Here is an 18889-nt window from a genome sequence, read left to right as displayed (position 1 = left end):
ATTAAAAAGCTAAAAGTGCATGAAACATGAGTTGCAGTAACAGGCACTGGAAGTTGGGATTTTTTGTGCTCTCAGGTGTACTAGACTGACAGCATCCAGTCTAGAATTTCCAAACTATTATATTTTTACAGATCATTAATGCCATTCTTTATGTTTGCCCTGTGGATGTTACCTGTTCTAATATGCACGGTGCAGACTATCTTCCCAGTTACTATACAAAAACCTCTCCATTACCATGTAACCAAATGGAAAACAGCTTTAAAAATTATAGAACATAACTAGTTGCTGTATTCACATACACACAGGCCAAGGTTCATCATTTCACTGTAGTGGAATTCGACATATGGAAATCTCCATTATTTTTCAAATTAAATAGAACTTTTCCTTACCCGAATTTCACATCACTTAATACTTTAGCGGGGATTCCACGACTGCAGTGACAGGAATGCTTATATAAAGACAGCTATTGAATTTAAACTAGTGAATAGCCTCTATTTCAAAAACATGGCTGCAACTAGTCTAGAAGTAAATAGACTTTCATAAAAGACACCTGCTGGAATGCCCCAGAAAGTTTTTAAGGAAAACAAAAAGTTTTTATAAGCTACATTTTAACAGCTTGTTATATTTAACTTCTTAGGGCGGAACACTAAATAAACTCACCTGTACCATGACTATCAAAAGCTTTCATCTAATTTCATAGCTTATCTTCCTCAAGTTTATGTGCAACTAATTAGTGGGAGAAGGCAACATTTGGTTGATTGGCTCCGACAGGTTCTAGTCTTGCCCTCCAACCAATCTGCTTTGTTGGTAACGACAACTTCTGATCCCAGTGGAATTTTTATTTTTGGTGAAATATATACAAGCTAACATATGGGTTGAGGACCCCAAAGTTGCCATATATGCTTAGTACGGTTCATGTCTTTTGGTTTTAGCCACATAAAACATTTCTATAATCCATTTTTATTATCTAATTTTGCTTTTAAAAGTAGCTACAGTTTTTTTACATTTTACTCTGAAGTTAAAGATCATCTTTGGAGGGGGTTTCCTATACCTAATTTTACACAGCAGCATGACCGAGATAGTACCTGTCTGGCATTCCACCAATCAAGAACAGGAAAATTCTTAACAGCTGTTCATGGGTCTTTGAGTGAAACAGCCTAGATGAGAACAAGATTTCAAATGATTCATCTTTTACATATCCACTGTCAGCAAAACTGTCTCTTGCTTATTCACAGAAGAGGGTTGAAACTACCGAACTTCTCCAGTCTAAAATACTCCTGCATCTTGATGAGGTGAACTTTGCATGCTAGGATAGGACAGGTCTCACAGTGGAAATCACCTTGTGAGTAGAAACACATAAGTGGTAATGTATATGTTGGCTGGATCTACTAGGGTTCCACATGGTACCTGATCTGATAGATCAGGTTTGTACTTTTCGTTCACCCTTGCATCGCAGTTAATGGCTGAACTTGCCAGAATAGAGGACAAGTTGCTCCTAAAAGAAATGATGGCCTGAAAATGCATGAGTCGCAAACCCAGCAGCAGCGCTGGGATAGACCTGCTAATGCCATGCAATGCTGACCTTATTTGCATGGTGCCAGTGGGCATCCATAATGATCTGTCTGCCCTATGCTGCCAGAAACTTGGGTACCTGTCTGCCATGGGGGAGGGGGAGTTAGGAAGATGCCCAGGCCTCTCCCCTTCCCACCATCGGAGACTCCATGCAGTTGTTCCTCCTCCATCGTGCAATAGGGAAATTTATTAAAAACTTTATAGTTACCTAGTCCTTTCATAGCACTGCGAAGATTTTCTGCATCGTGATAAGCATTAAAGCCAGGGCATGGTCTGACAGTACCTCTTGCCTACACAAATGAGAAAGGAATACAGTTACAAGATTTTAAGCAAATTTGTGAAGAGGAAATGATTAACATGCGGTGAAGCAATATTAACACTGATGTTAAATTTAACAACGGATCATTTTGTACATAGTGCACATTTTTCTAGGGCTTGGGTTTCACAGATTAAAGTTACACTTCAGGATTTTTCTCCCCAACATTTTGCTCCTGTATTTACACTACAATAGCCACAAACTGACCAAGCCCATTAAGAACTGAAATATGTCTTTTATTCACCACTATATATCAGTTAGCTTGCCCCAGTTTAATAATTCACTCCCAAAACACAGTACGTCAATCAGCGGAGGATATGTGGAGAGCTCATCAAGCTCTTTTACCACCTCTGAAGCCAGAAGATAGCAATGCCAGCCTGATGTGTACAGGCTAAAAGTATTTTGTCCGATTTATTTACAGATGAAATAATATACTGAAACAAGATACTAATACATTCAGTAAACAAATTTATACAATCTGTAAATGGAGCCGACCACAAATGAAACAGCGTTTCAAATTCACAAGCACCTTTCAGCAAGATCTTAAACACCCTCTGGACAGAAAGCTATGTAGAACAAGTCCTTTTGCATATACCAACAGCAAGGCAAATAGGGAATGGAAAGCATCAAGGAAGTCTGGGATTCTACGGTATTTTTGCTTTGAAGATTAAACAGTTGCTTTTCAATGATCAGGTAATTAAAATATCTACTGTGATGTGTCATCTTATGATAGTGTCTGAGCACTTCCTTAGAAACCTGTATTGGCTACTCCACTAAGCCTTTGATCCCAAATTAATCAATTTTTTTTATTCATTCATGAGATGTGGGCATCATTCGCAAGGCCAGCATTTATTGTCCATCCCTAATTGCCCTCGAGAAGGTGGTGGTGAGCCATCTTCTTGAACCGCTGCAGTCCGTGTGGTGAAGGTATGTCTTTTTGTAGCAGGATTGTACAACGGAGTGGCTTGCTAGGCCATTTCAGAAGGCAGTTAAGAATCAACCACATTGCTGAGGGTCTGGAATCACATATAGGCTAGACCAGGGAAGAACGGCAGGTTTCCTTCCCTAAAAAAGACATTAGTGAACCAGATGGATTATTACAACAATCCAATAGCTTTTTATTCCAGATTTTATTTAATTAACAATTCAAATTCCCCAGCTGCTGTGGCAGGATTTGAACTCATGTCTCCATATTATTAGTCTAGGCCTCTGGATTACTAGTCCAGTAATATAACCACTATCTTACCATACCAGACGTGTTTCTAGGTTCCCTGAAGGGCAAGAGATATTCTACTTCAGCCATACAAAATTGAGCCAGATTTTGCTCTGTGCAGCAAACAAATGGCACCAGCCTTTCGTTTGACTTGCACTTGCCCATAGAATTTCTATGGGGTTTTGCATGGCAAGTTGCTGTCAGCGGGACAGCCAAACAGCGCAGCATCCTCCACAGGGCATCTGGGACCTGTGTGAACAGGGCAAGCAACTGTGTATCCCCTTAACCAATCAGATAAAAGAATTGTTAATGAGCAGCGCAAGGACTGAACCAGGAAACATAAGTTAGAATCGTGAGTTCAATGTCAAATCAGGAACAGTAAGCAAAACAAAGAAAGGGAAAGAAAGACTGGTTTAAGAGGGAGAAATAAAAAAGAAAAACATCTCATTTAATTTTTTTTAAACGTCCAACAATAATTAAACACTGGAGGAATGAGACGCCACAAATGTAAAAGTTAATTTTCAGCGTCAGAGAGGTTGTTTGGCAGTATTAACACTTACCACGACTGGAATGGACAAGCTCTTAACATTTTTTGGCGAGTTTAGTCCGTACCTATGAGGTAAGTACAGGAACTGTGTATCCCCTGTACAGCTATACAAAACCCTGGTTAGACCGCACCTGCAGTACTGTGAGCAGTTCTGGGCACCGCACCTTCGGAAGGACATATTGGCCTTGGAGGGAATGCAGCGTAGGTTTACTAGAATGATACCTGGACTTCAAGGGTTAAGTTACGAGGAGAGATTACACTAATTGGGGTTGTATTCTCTGGAGTTTCGAAGGTTAAGGGGTGATCTGATCGAAGTTTAAAAGATATTAAGGGGAACAGATAGGGTTTTTTTTTTATTCGTTCACGGGATGTGGGCATCGCTGGCAAGGCCGGCATTTATTGCCCATCCCTAATTGCCCTTGAGAAGGTGGTGGTGAGCCGCCTTCTTGAACCGCTGCAGTCCGTGTGGTGACGGTTCTCCCACAGTGCTGTTAGGAAGGGAGTTCCAGGATTTTGACCCAGCGACAATGAAGGAACGGCGATATATTTCCAAGTCAGGATGGTGTGTGACTTGGAGGGGAACGTGCAGGTGGTGTTGTTCCCATGCGCCTGCTGCCCTTGTCCTTCTAGGTGGTAGAGGTCGCGGGTTTGGGAGGTGCTATCGAAGAAGCCTTGGCGAGTTGCTGCAGTGCACCCATTTCTGACCTTATGATGGAGGGGAGGTCATTGATGAAGCAGCTGAAGATGGTTGGGCCTAGGACACTGCCCTGAGGAACTCCTGCAGCAATGCCCTAGGGCTGAGATGATTGGCTTCCAACAACCACTACCATCTTCCTTTGTGCTAGGTATGACTCCAGCCACTGGAGAGTTTTCCCCCTGATTCCCATTGACTTCAATTTTACTAGGGCTCCTTGGTGCCACACTCGGTCAAATGCTGCCTTGATGTCAAGGGCAGTCACTCTCACCTCACCTCTGGAATTCAGCTCTTTTGTCCATGTTTGGACCAAGGCTGTAATGAGGTCTGGAGCAGAGTGGTCCTGGCGGAACCCAAACTGAGCATCGGTGAGCAGGTTATTGGTGAGTAAGTGCTGCTTGATAGCACTGTCGACGACACCTTCCATCACTTTGCTGATGATTGAGAGTAGACTGATGGGGCGGTAATTGGCCGGATTGGATTTGTCCTGCTTTTTGTGGACAGGACATACCTGGGCAATTTTCCACATTGTCGGGTGGATGCCAGTGTTGTAGCTGTACTGGAACAGCTTGGCTAGAGGCGCAGCTAGTTCTGGATAGAGAGAAACTATTTCCACTGGTTGGGGATTCTAGGAGTAGGGAGCACAGTCTAAAAATTAGAGCCAGACCTTTCAGGAGCGAGATTAGAAAACATTTCTACACACAAAGGGTGGTACTCTCTTCCGCAAACGGCAACTGATACTAGCTCAATTGCTAAATTTAAATCTGAGATAGATAGCTTTTTGGCAATCAAAGGTATTAAGGGAAATGGGCCAAAGGCGGGTATTTGGAGTTAGATCACAGATCAGCCATGATCTTATCAAATGGCGGAGCAGGCACAAGGGGCTGAATGGCCTACTCCTGTTCCTAACTTCACGCCGTTCAATACAGCGGAAGCCAGACAGCGAGTTGCCGTTTTCGCACAGCTTTTGGAGAAGCATCGCATCTGACAGCAAATTCCAGATTTCTGCATTTAACTGCGCATGTGAGGTCGCTGGAAGTTACTGTCCGATTGCACACAAATAATGGTGAGTGCAGTTTGCCTCACCGTTATTTTTATAGCAAAATCCAGCCCAAAATGTTTTCCAATTGCTGTCAGGCACGAACGGAGGAGTTTGGGCTACCTATCAGTCTGCTTTTGATTGCAATTGAAAAATACAACCATTACAGTACGGCTAGAACGGATCCAGCTATGTCCCCAATAACCCTTGTCCCTCAAAGAACCAATAATTGTTCACTTTGGTGCCAACCTGGTGAAGCTACAACTCAGGACTACATGCATGCTAAACAGCAGAAGCAACATGCTATAGACAGAGCTAAGCGATTCAGCTGCTGGTTCATTCACGTGCCCTCATGTGATGTTCCTCAATCTGGAACGTAGTAGAACGAATGCTGCACTAAACCATGGCTTAGATTATATACTGCCAAACAGATTTATTAAGGAGGAAATGAATACATCACAGAATTTTTGACACACTGTAGAATTACAGTAAAGACTTAACTATCCATCCTCATGAAATAGAACAGTTGCACCAGCTGCACTTAACTCTAATGTAAACTGGATCGGCCATTGGGTCGCTAAGTGTTCACCTTGATATTGAGGTTTGTTGCTGACTAACCATGGATTCCCTCTCTTGCCTATCTATCTCTGTCTGATGGCTTCAGGGAGACTACTCAATTCTTAGGCTAAGAAATAGGTTTCTAAAAAATGGCAAGGTGAAAGCAAATTTAAATATGTATCCCAAACTTAGAAGGTAGTCATGATGTGGAGATGCCGGTGATGGACTGGGGTTGACAATTGTAAACAATTTTGTTCATTTTCATTTTCACATTCACCTTCACCTTCATTTTCACATCGTTCACCTGATGAAGGAGGAAGCCTCCGAAAGCTTGTGAATTTAAAATAAAATTGCTGGACTATAACTTGGTGTTGTAAAATTGTTTACAAAACTTAGAAGGAGCTGCCAATCAAACAAATAAAACCAACAAGATGCTTGTATTTGAATTCCATGGCCCCTCCCTGGCATAACTGGCCCAGACAATAACATCTGGTTATGTATCAAAATAAGGTGGGCTCATTCTGTAAGTGAACCAGGTTTTTAACCTCGTGTGTATAATGACAAAAGGAAAAAAGCCAATACCATCATACATTGTAGAGAAAATACTTCTTTTTGTCATAGACGCACCCATATAGTGCTCCAGCTTCTTGAAATATATGATTTTGAATAAAATTCTGTGCCCTCAAAGGACATTTTCTTTAGCTAAAGGTTACTGGGCTAGTTTGATCTTATAGCAGATTCTAATTGGCCCCTTGCTGAGGTCTAAGTGAGGAGCTCAGAACTGAAAAGGGAACAAGATTAGAGATGTTTTTACTGTATTTTTTAAAGCACTAAGTCAGTAAAAGATGCTTGAAACCTATGAAAATGAAACTAGGTTTATCCATCGTTAAAAATGACAGAGGTTGTACGACCCAGCTCAAGGTTAGGAAATTGCAACACTAGGACTAGAAAACCTTTCAAAGCTGGGGAAAAACAAACTGATTCTATCATGCCAGTCCTAAAGCTCGATGCAAGGCAGGAACAGGAGGTCATGAATGTCACCACCCAGTATGATGTCATGATGCAAATTTTTTTTACAGGTTTGATCAGCATTTAGTTTCTCCAAAACTAATCAAGTTTGTGCAACTTCCTACAATATGTGAAGGATGTCATAATGAAGAAGAATGTTCCAGGTGTGCTCAGTTGATGGAACAGCCTCGTTGAAAGCTCTGCTGCAGAACCATCATACTTACTACTGTAGTAAATTCATACTTTAAAAATAAACATTTGCAATTTGGTTTCATATAGATGTCTAGTTCGTACAATAGCATCGCGAGAGGCCCGAGGAGCAACCACATAAGGAATGGGAGAACCGGCAGCGGCAGAACATCGCGAGAGGTCAGAAGGGCGACCACATAAGGAGCGCAGAGTCTGAAACAAACAGGGAAAAAAAATGTAAAAGTCAAAACGTGACATCCCAACACAAGGAGGAGAGCCAAGGATAAGTCAGTGTAAATATTTAGTTTAATGGAGTGTCTTTAGTGGATAGTTATTGTTTTTAGTGTTCTAATGTTAGCTAAAAAGTTAAATAGCCTTAAAGCTAAACAAACAGTTCTAAACAACTGTTAGCTAACATGGCAGGACAACTGGGCCCCCCCCCCACCTGCATATCCTGTGCCACGTGGGAACTCCAGAACACTGTGTGTCCTGGAAAATCACGTATGCAGGAAGTGCCACCAACTGCTCGAGCTCATGCTCAGAGTTTCTGAGCTTGAGGGGCAGCTGGCATCACTGGAGTGCATACGGGAAGCTGAGAGTTTTATAAATAGCACATTTCAGGAGGTAGTCACTCCACAGCTACAGAGAGTCCAGGGGAAGAAGGAGTGGGTGACTACCAGACAGACTAGGAGGAACAGAGAGGCAGTGCTGGAATCCCCTGGGAGTGTTGAATACCAGTGACAGTGACGACACCTCGGGGGAGTACAGTCAGGAGCAAATCCACAGCACCATGGGAGTCTCGGCTATACAGGGGGGCACAAGAAAGTGTAGAAATACAGTTGTTATTGGAGATTCAATAGTCAGGGGAATAGACAGGCGTTTCTGCAACCACAGACATGAGTCCTGAATGGTGTATTGCCTCCCTGGTGCCAGGATTGAGGATATCACTGAACGGGTGCAGAACATTCTGCGAGGAGAAGGGGAACAGCCAGAAGTCGTGGTCCATGTTGGAACCAATGACAAAGGTAGGAAAAGGTTGAGGTCCATCAGACAGAGGTTCAGGAGCTCGGAAAAAGATTAAAGAACAGGATCTCAAAGGTGATAATCTCTGGATTACTCCCAGAGCCACGTACTAGTGAGTACAGAAACAGGAAGATAGAGCAGGTGAATGCATGGCTGGAGAAGTGGTGCAAGAGGGAGGGCTTCGGGTTCTTGGGGTATTGGGACCAGTTCTGGGGCAGGAGGGACCTGTACAAGCCAGTGGGGTTGCAAGGTAACAGGGCTGGGACCAATGTCCTCGTAGGGAGGTTGACTAGTGCTGTGGGGGACAGTTTAAACTAATTTGGCAGAGGGAGGGGAACCAAGACGTAGGAGCAAATACCTAACTGGAAGAGAGCCAGTTTCAGTGATTTGAGAAGGGATCTAGCACAGGTAGACTGGAAACAAAGATTGGCCAAGAAACCATAAATGAGCAATGGCAGGCCTTCAAGGTGGAGATAGTTCATGTACAAACCAACCATATTCCCACAAGGAGGAAAGATAGGGCATTCTAAGCTACAGCTCCCTGGATGACAAAGGAAATAGAGATTAAAATAAAACAGAAAAAGGAAGTTTATGACAAATGTCAGGTACGGAATATAGTAGAAAACCAAGCAGAATACAGAGCATGCAGGGGGAAATTGAAAAAGGGCAAAGAGAGAATGAGAAAAGATTAGCAGGTAACATAAAGGGGAACCCAAAATCTTATATAAACATATAAAAAGTAAAAGGATAGTTAAAGGAATGGTGGGGCCAATTAGGAACAAAGAAGGAAATCTTCTTGTGGAGGCAGAGGGCAATGAGTACTTTGCATCTGACTTCACAAAAGAGAATGAAGTTAATGCCTCCTCCTTGGATATGGGAGTAGTGCCAGAGGACTGGAGGATTGCAAATGTTACACCCCTATTCAAAAAAAAGGGAGAGGGATAAACCTGGTAACTACAGGCCAACCAGTCTAACATCAGTGGTGGGAAAACTTCTAGAGACGGCTGTCGAGGACAAAATTAATTCTCACTTGGAGAAGCATGGGTTAATAAGGGACAGCCAGCACAGATTTGTTAAAGACAAATTGTGTCTGACTAACCTGATTGAGTTCTTTGATGAAGTATCAAAGAGGGTTGATGAAGATAGTGCAGTAGATGTTGTATATACGGACTTGCAAAAGGCATTTGATAAAGTAACCATTAACAGACTTATTCGGAAAATAGAAGCACATAGGATTAAAGGGACGGTGGTAACTTGTGTAAGGGATAGGAGGCAGACAGCAGTGGTGAACAGATGTTTTTCTGACTGGATAGAAGTATAGAATCATAGAAAATTTACGGCACAGGAGACCATTCAGCCAATCGTGTCCGCGCCGGCCAAAAAAGAGCCACCCAGCCTAATCTCACTTTCCACCACTTGGTCCGTAGCCTTGTAGGTTATGGCACTTCAGGTGCATATCCAGGTACTTTTTAAATGAGTTGAGGGTTTCTGCCTCTGCCACTCTTTCAGGCAGTGAGTTCCAGACCCCTATCACCCTCTGGGTAAAAAACATTTTCCTCAGCTCCCCTCTAATTCTTCTGCCAATTACTTTAAATCTATGCCCCCTGGTTATTGACCTCTCTGCTAAGGGAAATAAGTCCTCCCTATCCAAAATATCTAGGCCCCTCATAATTTTGTACACATCAATTAAATCACCCCTCAGCCTCCTCTGTTCCAAAGAAAACAACCCCAGCCTATCCAATCTTTCCTCATAGCTAACATTCTCCAGTCCTGGCAACATCCTCGTAAATCTTCTCTGTATCCTCTCTAGTGCAATTACATCCTTCCTGTAATGTGGTGACCAGTACTGTACACAGTACTCAAGCTGTGGCCTAACTAGTGTTTTATACAGTTCTAGCATAATCTCCCTGCTCTTATATTCTATGCCTCAGCTAATAAAGTATTGCTTATCTACCTGTCCTGCTACCTTCAGGGACCTGTGGACATGCACTCCAAGGTCCCTCTGTTCCTCTACACCTCTCAGTATCCTCCCACTTATTGTGTATTCCCTCACCTTGTTTCCCCTCCCCAAATGTATTACCTCACACTTTTCCGGATTGAATTCCATTTGCCACTTTTCTGTCCACCTGACCAGTCCATTGATATCTTTCTGCAGTCTACAGCTTTCCTCCTCACCATCAACCGCACGGCCAATTTTTGTATCATCTGCAAACTACTTAATCATGCCCCCTATATTTAAGTCCAAATCATTAATATATACCACAAAAAGCAACGGACCTAGTACTGAGCCCTACGGAACCACACTGGAAACAGCCTTCCAGTCACAAAAACACCTGTCAACCATTACTCTTTGCTCCCTGCCACTAAGCCAATTTTGGATCCAACTTGCCACTTTCCCTTGGATCCCATGGGTTTGTACTTTTTTGACCAGTCTGCCATGTGGGACCTTGTCAAAAGTCTTGCCCAAATCCATGTAGATTACATCAAATACGCTACCCTCATTGACCCTTCTTGTTACCTCCTCAAAAAATTCAATCAAGATAGTCAGATACGATCTTTCTTTAACAAAACCATGCTGACTATCCTTGATTACTCCGTGCCTTTCTAAGTGACGTTTTATCCTGTCCCTCAGAATTGATACCAATAATTTGCCCACCATCGAGGTGAGACTAACTGTCCTGTAATTACTCTGTCTGTCCCTTGCTCCCTTTTTTAAACAACGGTACAACGTTAGCAGTTCTACAATCCTCTGGCACCACGCTGGATGCAATGGGGTCCCCCAGGGATTGGTATTAGCACCATTGCTTTTCTTGTTATATATGTATGATGTGGACTTGGGTATAGGGAAAACAATTTCAAAGTTTGCTAATGATACAAAACTTGACAATGTAGTAAATAGTTAGGAGGACAGTAGCAGACTTCAGGAAGACATCGGCAGACTGGTGAAATGGGCATACAAACGGCAGATGCAATTTAATGCGGATAAGTGTGAAGAGATGGACTGTGGGAGGAACAACATGCAGAGGCAGTATAATCTAAATGGTACTGTTTTGAGGGGAGTGCAAGAGCAGAGAGCCCGGGGGGGTGCATATTCACAAATCTTTGAAGGTGGCAGGGCAAGTTGATATAGTGGTTAAGAAAACGTATGTGATACTTAGCATGCAGCATTGAATGCAAAAACAAAGAAGTCAAGCTAAATCTTTACAAGTCACTGGTTAGGCATCAGCTGAAGTATTGGGCTCGATATTAGGAGGGCTGCGGGTTCGCGGCGAGGGGGCGACTGGGTAACGCGCCCGGTTAAATCAGTCTACCCCGCATGCAATCGCAGCCTAATTGGATCTACTTACCTAGTCTTCCGGGTTCCCCACTGCTGAGCTGCGCGTCGGGCTGACTGCGCATGCGTAGTAAGGTCTGTCAGCTGGAGGAGCTCTATTTAAAAGGGGCAGTCCTCCACTGACTGATGCTGCAACAAATAGGTAAAAGTACAGCATGGAGCAGCCCAGGGGGAAGGCTGCTCCCAGGTTAATGATGCCTCACTCCAGGTATCATTGGATGGGGTGGAGGAGGAGGAGGGGGAGGACAGAGATCTTCCCCCCGGCGGGCGGGAGGAAGCGGCCTGCCTCTGCCACCAAGGCCTGGCTCGAGGTGGCAGAGGAGGTCACCAGCACCACCAACATATCGCGCACCTGCATGCAGTGCAGGAGGCGCTGCAATGACCTCAGTAGGTCAGCCAAAGTGAGTACACTTAGTCATTCCCCTACACTCTGTCTGCCACATCACCGCCCCCACCCCACATCTCCTTCTGCACTGCCAACACTGCTCTGTCACATCACCCCTCACACCCACTCAAACCTCATCCTCATCTTACCTGCACTTACTCACCTCGCCAGTACTCATCCAGCCACTACCACTCAACCCAATCCTCATACAATCTCATGACTCTATCTCTTACTCACCCTCTCACGCATCTCTTGCATAGTCAGCCTCACTCAGCCTGCCACTACCTGTGCTGCAGCCACAGGGCATGCATCACATATGTGCAGTAGGCAGCGTAAGGCAAACGTGTCATGAGCATAAAGGGGATGCACAAGGGTGTTTGAGGGTTTGTCATAGTTTTTACTTATATTCAATTTCTGACCAACTCACATTACATATTATATTGGCACCACTACTGCCACGTCTTTGCGAATCTGGTCTGGTTTGTGCAATAATGCCCTTTCCTGATGATCACAATGAAGACCCACATGTGATGCCACCCATTGCGTCACTGCAGAGTGGGTGTAGGTGTATTTGCAGGGCTCTTTTGTGCAGACGACTGAGAGACATCGGTGATGTCCCCGGTGGCATCCTGGAAGGATGCGGAGAAGTTGTTGAGGGCAGTGGTGACTTTGACAGCGACAGGTAAGAAGATGGTGCTCGGGCCAGCTGGGAGCAGCTCGGCATGAAGGAGGCTGCAGATGTCCACAACTACATGTCGAGTGACTCTGAGCCTCCATGTGCACTGCTGCTCAGAGAGGTCCAGGAAGCTGAGCCTCGGTCTGTGGACCCTGTGGCGAGGGTAATGCCCTCTGCAAAGCATCTCTCTCTGCAGTTGCCCTCCCTCCTGCTGTCACAGCACTGTGTTGTGGAGCTCCACGTGTCAGAGGTGGACGGCATGGCCGGTGATGCTGTTCGCCCTCCGAGGAGGTCATGACTGCAGCCCCCATCCTGAAGATGTACATCTGAGGGGGTCCGCAAGGTAGGTACATGTGTCTGGACCCCGGGGTAAGTGTGCAAGTTTGTGAATTTGATTGTTAGTAGGAGGGTGGTGGAGGCCAAACTTTGGCCCAAGTGACAGAGTGGCCTCCTGCAATGAGTGAGAGTCTCTCTCCCCCACCCCCCACCCCCCCGACCTTTGCAGCTGCCACAGGCTGATGGCTGCACCACGTCCATTTCAACTGGGAGTTTCCCCCAGTACGGGAAACAGTCCCAGTTGTTTCTAAAATCCCACCCCTCCTGAAATATTCCCTTAATCAGGTCTGTTAACGACCTGCAATAGCACAATAAATACTGTCAAGTGGCACCCCGCTGGCTTTAATTGCCTGCGGGAGTCCCACGAGTGGGCTGCGCGCGCACGTCAGCGCGTCTGTGGGGAACCCAGAAGTGGGCGGGTTGGAGCCGGGCTCCCGACCCGCTCCGGGATTCCCCGATTTTCGGAGCCCCCCCGCCAGGAACGCACCCGATAGCGGGTGCTAATATCAGGCCCATTGTGTACAATTATGGGCACCACACTTTAGGAAGGATGCCAAAGCTTTGGAAAAGGTACAGAGGAGGTTTACCAGGATGATCCCAGGGATGTGGAGCGATACAGTTATAAAACAGAAGTATAAAAGACTGTTAAAAATAAAGTAAAAGGAACTATTAAAGACAAATTAAACTGCCTGAACAGCAATGTACACAGCGTCCAAGATAAGACAGGGGAACTGGAGGCAATAATCCATATGTGATGAATCAGTCCTCCTCCATGTTGAGCACCACTTGGAGGAAGCACTGAGGGTAGCAAGGGCACAAAACGTACTCTGGGTGGGGGACTTCAACGTCCATCACCAAGCGTGGCTCGGCAGCACCACTACTGACCGAGCTGGCCGAGTCCTGAAGGACATAGCTGCCAGACTGGGCCTGCGGCAGGTTGTGAGCGAACCAACACGAGGGAAAAACTTACTTGACCTCGTCCTCACCAATCTACCTGTCGCAAATGCATCTGTCCATGACAGTATTGGTAGGAGTGACCACCGCACAGTCCTTGTGGAGACAAAGTCCTGTCTTCGCACTGAGGACATCATCCAATGTGTTGTGTGGCACGACCACCGTGCTAAATGGGATAGATTCAGAACAGATCTAGCAGCTCAATCAGCAAAGTGACGGAAGGTGTCATCGACAGTGCTATCAAGCGGCACTTACTCACCAATAACCTGCTCACTGATGCTCAGTTTGGGTTCCGCCAGGACCACTCGGCTCCAGACCTCATTACAGCCTTGGTCCAAACATGGACAAAAGAGCTGAATTCCAGAGGTGAGGTGAGTGTGACTGCCCTTGACATCAAGGCAGCATTTGACCGAGTGTGGCACCAAGGAGCCCTAGTAAAATTGAAGTCAATGGGAATCAGGGGGAAAACTCTCCAGTGGCTGGAGTCATACCTAGCACAAAGGAAGATGGTAGTGGTTGTTGGAGGCCAATCATCTCAGCTCCAGGAGTTCCTCAGGACAGTGTCCTAGGCCCAACCATCTTCAGCTGCTTCATCAATGACCTTCCCTCCATCATAAGGTCAGAAATGGGGATGTTCGCTGATGATTGCACAGTGTTCAGTTCCATTCGCAACCCCTCAAATAATGAAGCAGTCCGTGCCCGCATGCAGCAAGACCTGGACAACATCCAGGCTTGGGCTAATAAGTGGCAAGTAACATTCGTGCCAGACAAGTGCCAGGCAATGACCATCTCCAACAAGAGAGTCAAACCACCTCCCCTTGACATTCAATGGCATTACCATCACCGAATCCCCCACCATCAACATCCTGGGGGTCACCATTGACCAGAAACTTAACTGGACCAGCCATTTAAATACCGTGGCTACGAGAGCAGGTCAGAGGCTGGGTATTCTGTGGTGAGTGACTCAACTCCTGACTCCCCAAAGCCTTTCCACCATCTACAAGGCACAAGTCAGGAGTGTGATGGAATACTCTCCACTTGCTTGGGTGAGTGCAGCTCCAACAACACTCAAGAAGCTCGACACCATCCAAGATAAAGCAGCTCGCTTGATTGGCACCCCATCCACTACCCTAAACATTCACTCCCTTCACCACCGGCGCACAGTGGCTGCAGTGTGTACCATCCACAGGATGCACTGCAGCAACTTGCCAAGGCTTCTTCGACAGCACCTCCCAAACCCGCGACCTCTACCATCTAGAAGGACAACAGCAGCAGGCACATGGGAACAACACCACCTGCACGTTCCCCTCCAAGTCACACACCATCCCGACTTGGAAATAGATCGCCGTTCCTTCATCGTCGCTGGGTCAAAGTCCTGGAAGTCCCTTCCTAACAGCACTGTGGGAGAACCTTCACCACACGGACTGCAGCTGTTCAAGAAGGCAGCTCACCACCACCTTCTCAAGGGCAATTGGGGATGGGCAATAAATGCCGGCCTCGCCAGCGACGCCCACATCCCATGAACGAATAAAAAAAAGGCTTATTGGGCAGCCAGTGCAGTTTACCAAGGAAGCACGTGAACACCATTTTGAGCGAACACAAAATTAAAATAGATAAAATAAAAATATATTAAAAAATGGTTTTAAAAAAAAAAGCTCCACATTAGTAAAAATCATTTCAACATTTTAAATGGCCAAAGCCCTTGCTAATTACAGGTACAAGACCCATGTGAAACACTCACCAAAATCAAATGTCATGGTTTAACATCAAGAAAGGATGATGGCAACTTCCAACTTAGGCTCAGATATTCAACCCAGATCTTAGTCTCTTGCCCAAAACTGAGTGTTAAAAATTTATAAACCAAGTTGATTCCTCTGTGAGGCATTAGCAATTCAAACGTAGGCAGGTTTTCTCTCACTAGTGTTTAGATCAGATGATGTAACTCTTCCATTTTCAGGAGTTTATTAGCAGTTGTCTCGGGATTAGAGTTTTGGGTTGGGGTGGGTGGGTCCTGTAAGCTGATTGATTACAATTTCCAGTTCATCAGCCAGTGTGTGAGAGAAAGGCCCATACGTGTAAAAGTATAAAAATGTTAGTAATTAATTAGAGTCCTGGAAGAACTAAATGCTGAACAGCATTATTAGGGATATGCTTCACCAGTAAGCCTTCGATAAAGTGCCACATGGACAGCTATTGGAAAAGGTGACATCACATGGGATTGGTGATCAGATAACTGGTTGCAATCTTGTAGGAAGAGGGTTGTCACCAAAGGGAGTAGATCATGATGTTCTACAAGCCTCTGTATTGGGACCAATTCCATTTATCATCTTAAATGATTTGGTTAAAAGGTATTAAACAGAACCAGTCACAAGTTCACAGAATGAGCAAGGCAATGGTATTAATTTTGGAGTGCTCTAGCAAAGAGCCAACAGACATGACGGGCTGAATGGCCTTCTTCTGAGCTGTAAACTTCTATGGTTCTATGACACAAGTGTGCATAAGAGTTAGGAATTTGGATGAAACCAACAGATTACAATCGGATTTAGATAAATTAGGGGACTAGGCCCCTGTGTGGCAGATGTCTTTCATTGTGGATAAGTGCAGTTATGCATTTGTGCTGAAGGAAACTTCAGGTATGTTTATACCATGCAGGGTACACATTAAAAGGTTACAGATCAAGAGAGGGGGAATGGGAGTGATAGTTGATAAATCATTAACAATCCATAAGCAATATGATAAGGCCAAGGGGAAGGCAAATGTTTTAGGTTGTATTGCTGGGACAATACAAAGTAACATTAAGAACACTGTACTTAGACTGTACAAGGCTTTGGTGTGGCCACACTTGGAGAATTGTGTCCAGTTTTGGTCCCCACACATGATGGGGGATAAAAAGTTCTGGAAAAGATACAAACTAGTGCAATTAAAATGATACCCAGTCTTAGGCTCCAGGAGTTGGGACCAATTTCAATAGAGAAACACAGGCTAAGCGATTGAAGTTTTTAAAATAAGGAATTAGTTTCTGTGCAATTGGGTAGGTTATTTGAGATAGACAAGAATAGTCGATGCTGATGTTCCTCAATGACGACACTCCAATAACAGACAACCACCTAGAGACCACACCTTAGCTCTTCAACCACTCAAGAAGACATAGCAACTTGTATTTATATAGCACCTTACCAGTTGCTATACATCATGGTTTTACATTGATTACTGAAGTACAAAGTACCCTCAATTCACCAATATCACACCAAAATTATACATTGTTATGCTGATGTGAAGCTTTGCATCTGTGCAATATAACCAGCCCACAGAACTTTGTGTAAATGCTCTGTGCAAGTCATTTTCTGGCTTAAGAAACTAGGTGTGTCAGGATTAGCAACTATTCAATAAGGAAATACTCCAGATTATTGTGAACACAGTATTATAAAGTAAGAGGCACCAGTTTCTTGAATAAATTGTAGCCACAAAATCATCAACCTGGTGTGTTTAGGCACAGCATGTGAAAATTGTTTCTGATGTGTAGTGGTTATCACATTCACCTAATATGCAAAAGGTTTCAGGTTTAACACCAGGCAGAAACACAAAGTTAAGAGACTGACTAGTTTTATCATATACCTCCCAATTTGTGACCAGTTTTATTACTCCCAGGAACCAGCGTATTTTGTCACACACAGGCATTTGTGAATCTTCAAATATAGAGATCACCACTTATTTATTACAGTAGTGGTGTTCCCCTTGATCAGGGGAAGCTCTAAGTGGTTTTAGTATCATTAGCATTTGCCATTATTTAACAGTCTGCACAAATTAAGAAACTGCAAATTTAGCATGTTACCACGTTATCGTAATTTTTTTCCAACTTGGACATGTCGATGGTTTCACTATTTTTTTTGTCCAATACAATTCATCTACTATAAATCATGAAGCTGGATTATTTCTCACTTGTGATACAATATTTCTCTTTACAAGATAACAGATTGGTTGATAAGAGAAACTGAAACTGGGAGAGCGAGAAGAAAGTAACAAATCCCAAATGAAGAGTACTGCTGTGAAACTCGTTCACCCTTCGTCCATTCAAGTAATTTTAACAACCTTTTCATTCATAAGAATTTACAAAACTGAGAAACAGAACATGGAGGCGTTTGTCTTCGCCACAACTATTTACTTACATTGAATCCGCCCTTAGCAGCCATTCTTTAGAAATGAGAAGAATTTTGATTTTTATAGATGACCTGTACAAACAACCGAATCCTCGGAAAACCTAGCTCTGTGCTTTATCTAACTGAGTAAGGAACACGGTCTCTCGATTGATTTGAGGATTATTTTTATATATACATTTAAATGGAAGCTATTGAATGGATATAGGTGTGGCCGCTTTACCCAATTTGTCGAGACAAGTACCAAGGAACCTGTTTAGCAACATTTTTACATACACCAATGAAAAGACTGATATTACTCGATATCATCACATGAGCCTCCGACGCCTCCACCCAGGGGAGTTTTTTTCTCGCCGGCTTTCCGGATATCATTTTCCTAATGTATCCAAAAACCTTGACAAACTGTGTGTAAATGGAATTCAAAAAGCGCACAATAAGTACAGTGGCACCAAAATATTGCCTGTGGCAGTAGGGGAAAAGGTCCGATCTCCCGTCTATTGCTGAGCTGCTAGTTTCTTCGATGACGAGAGACACAACAACCCTTCCTTGCAAGTCAAAACGCCACCGCCCTCTTCATTGTGACTGGTGCCTGGAAATGAGAACTTCCTCTTTCGATGGGCGGAGAGGAAGGAACCAGGGGAAAAGGGGGGGTGGGGAGGAGAGATTGAGCCTATATTCTCTGGAGTTTAGAAGAATGAGAGGTGATCCCATTGAAATGTATAAAATTCTTAGAGGGCTTGACAGGGTAGATGCTGAGAGGCCATTTCCCCTGGCTGGAGAATCTAGAACTAGGGGTTATAGTCTCAAGGTAAGGGTCGGCCATTAGGACCCAGATGAGGAAAAATTTCTTCGCTCGGAGGGTTGTGAATCTTTGGAATTCTGAATGCACTG

At 44.3% G+C, this 18889-nt stretch overlaps 1 protein-coding gene across 2 annotated transcripts in view; it reads right to left on the bottom strand.

Annotated features, from left to right (window-relative positions):
* The window catches only part of LOC137303976 (annexin A4-like), a 51472-nt gene extending 32889 nt beyond the window's left edge, over positions 1 to 18583 (bottom strand). The window contains exons 1-2 of one of the 2 annotated variants that reach the window (XM_067972372.1): positions 18459 to 18583; positions 1781 to 1862 (exon numbers count right to left, since the gene is read on the bottom strand). In XM_067972372.1, coding sequence (XP_067828473.1) covers positions 1781 to 1793 — 13 coding nt within the window. In that variant the 5' untranslated portion in view covers positions 1794 to 1862; positions 18459 to 18583. Of the gene's footprint in view, positions 1 to 1780; positions 1863 to 18010; positions 18419 to 18458 lie in introns of those variants that run through there. The other variant, XM_067972371.1, reaches the window with a different exon arrangement.
* Between the last annotated feature and the right edge of the window lie 306 nt (positions 18584 to 18889).

The sequence above is a fragment of the Heptranchias perlo genome, chromosome 36 (genome assembly GCF_035084215.1).
Source record: "Heptranchias perlo isolate sHepPer1 chromosome 36, sHepPer1.hap1, whole genome shotgun sequence".
Classification (NCBI taxonomy): Eukaryota; Metazoa; Chordata; class Chondrichthyes; order Hexanchiformes; family Hexanchidae; genus Heptranchias; species Heptranchias perlo.
This window is presented reverse-complemented; position numbering and strand designations above follow the sequence as displayed.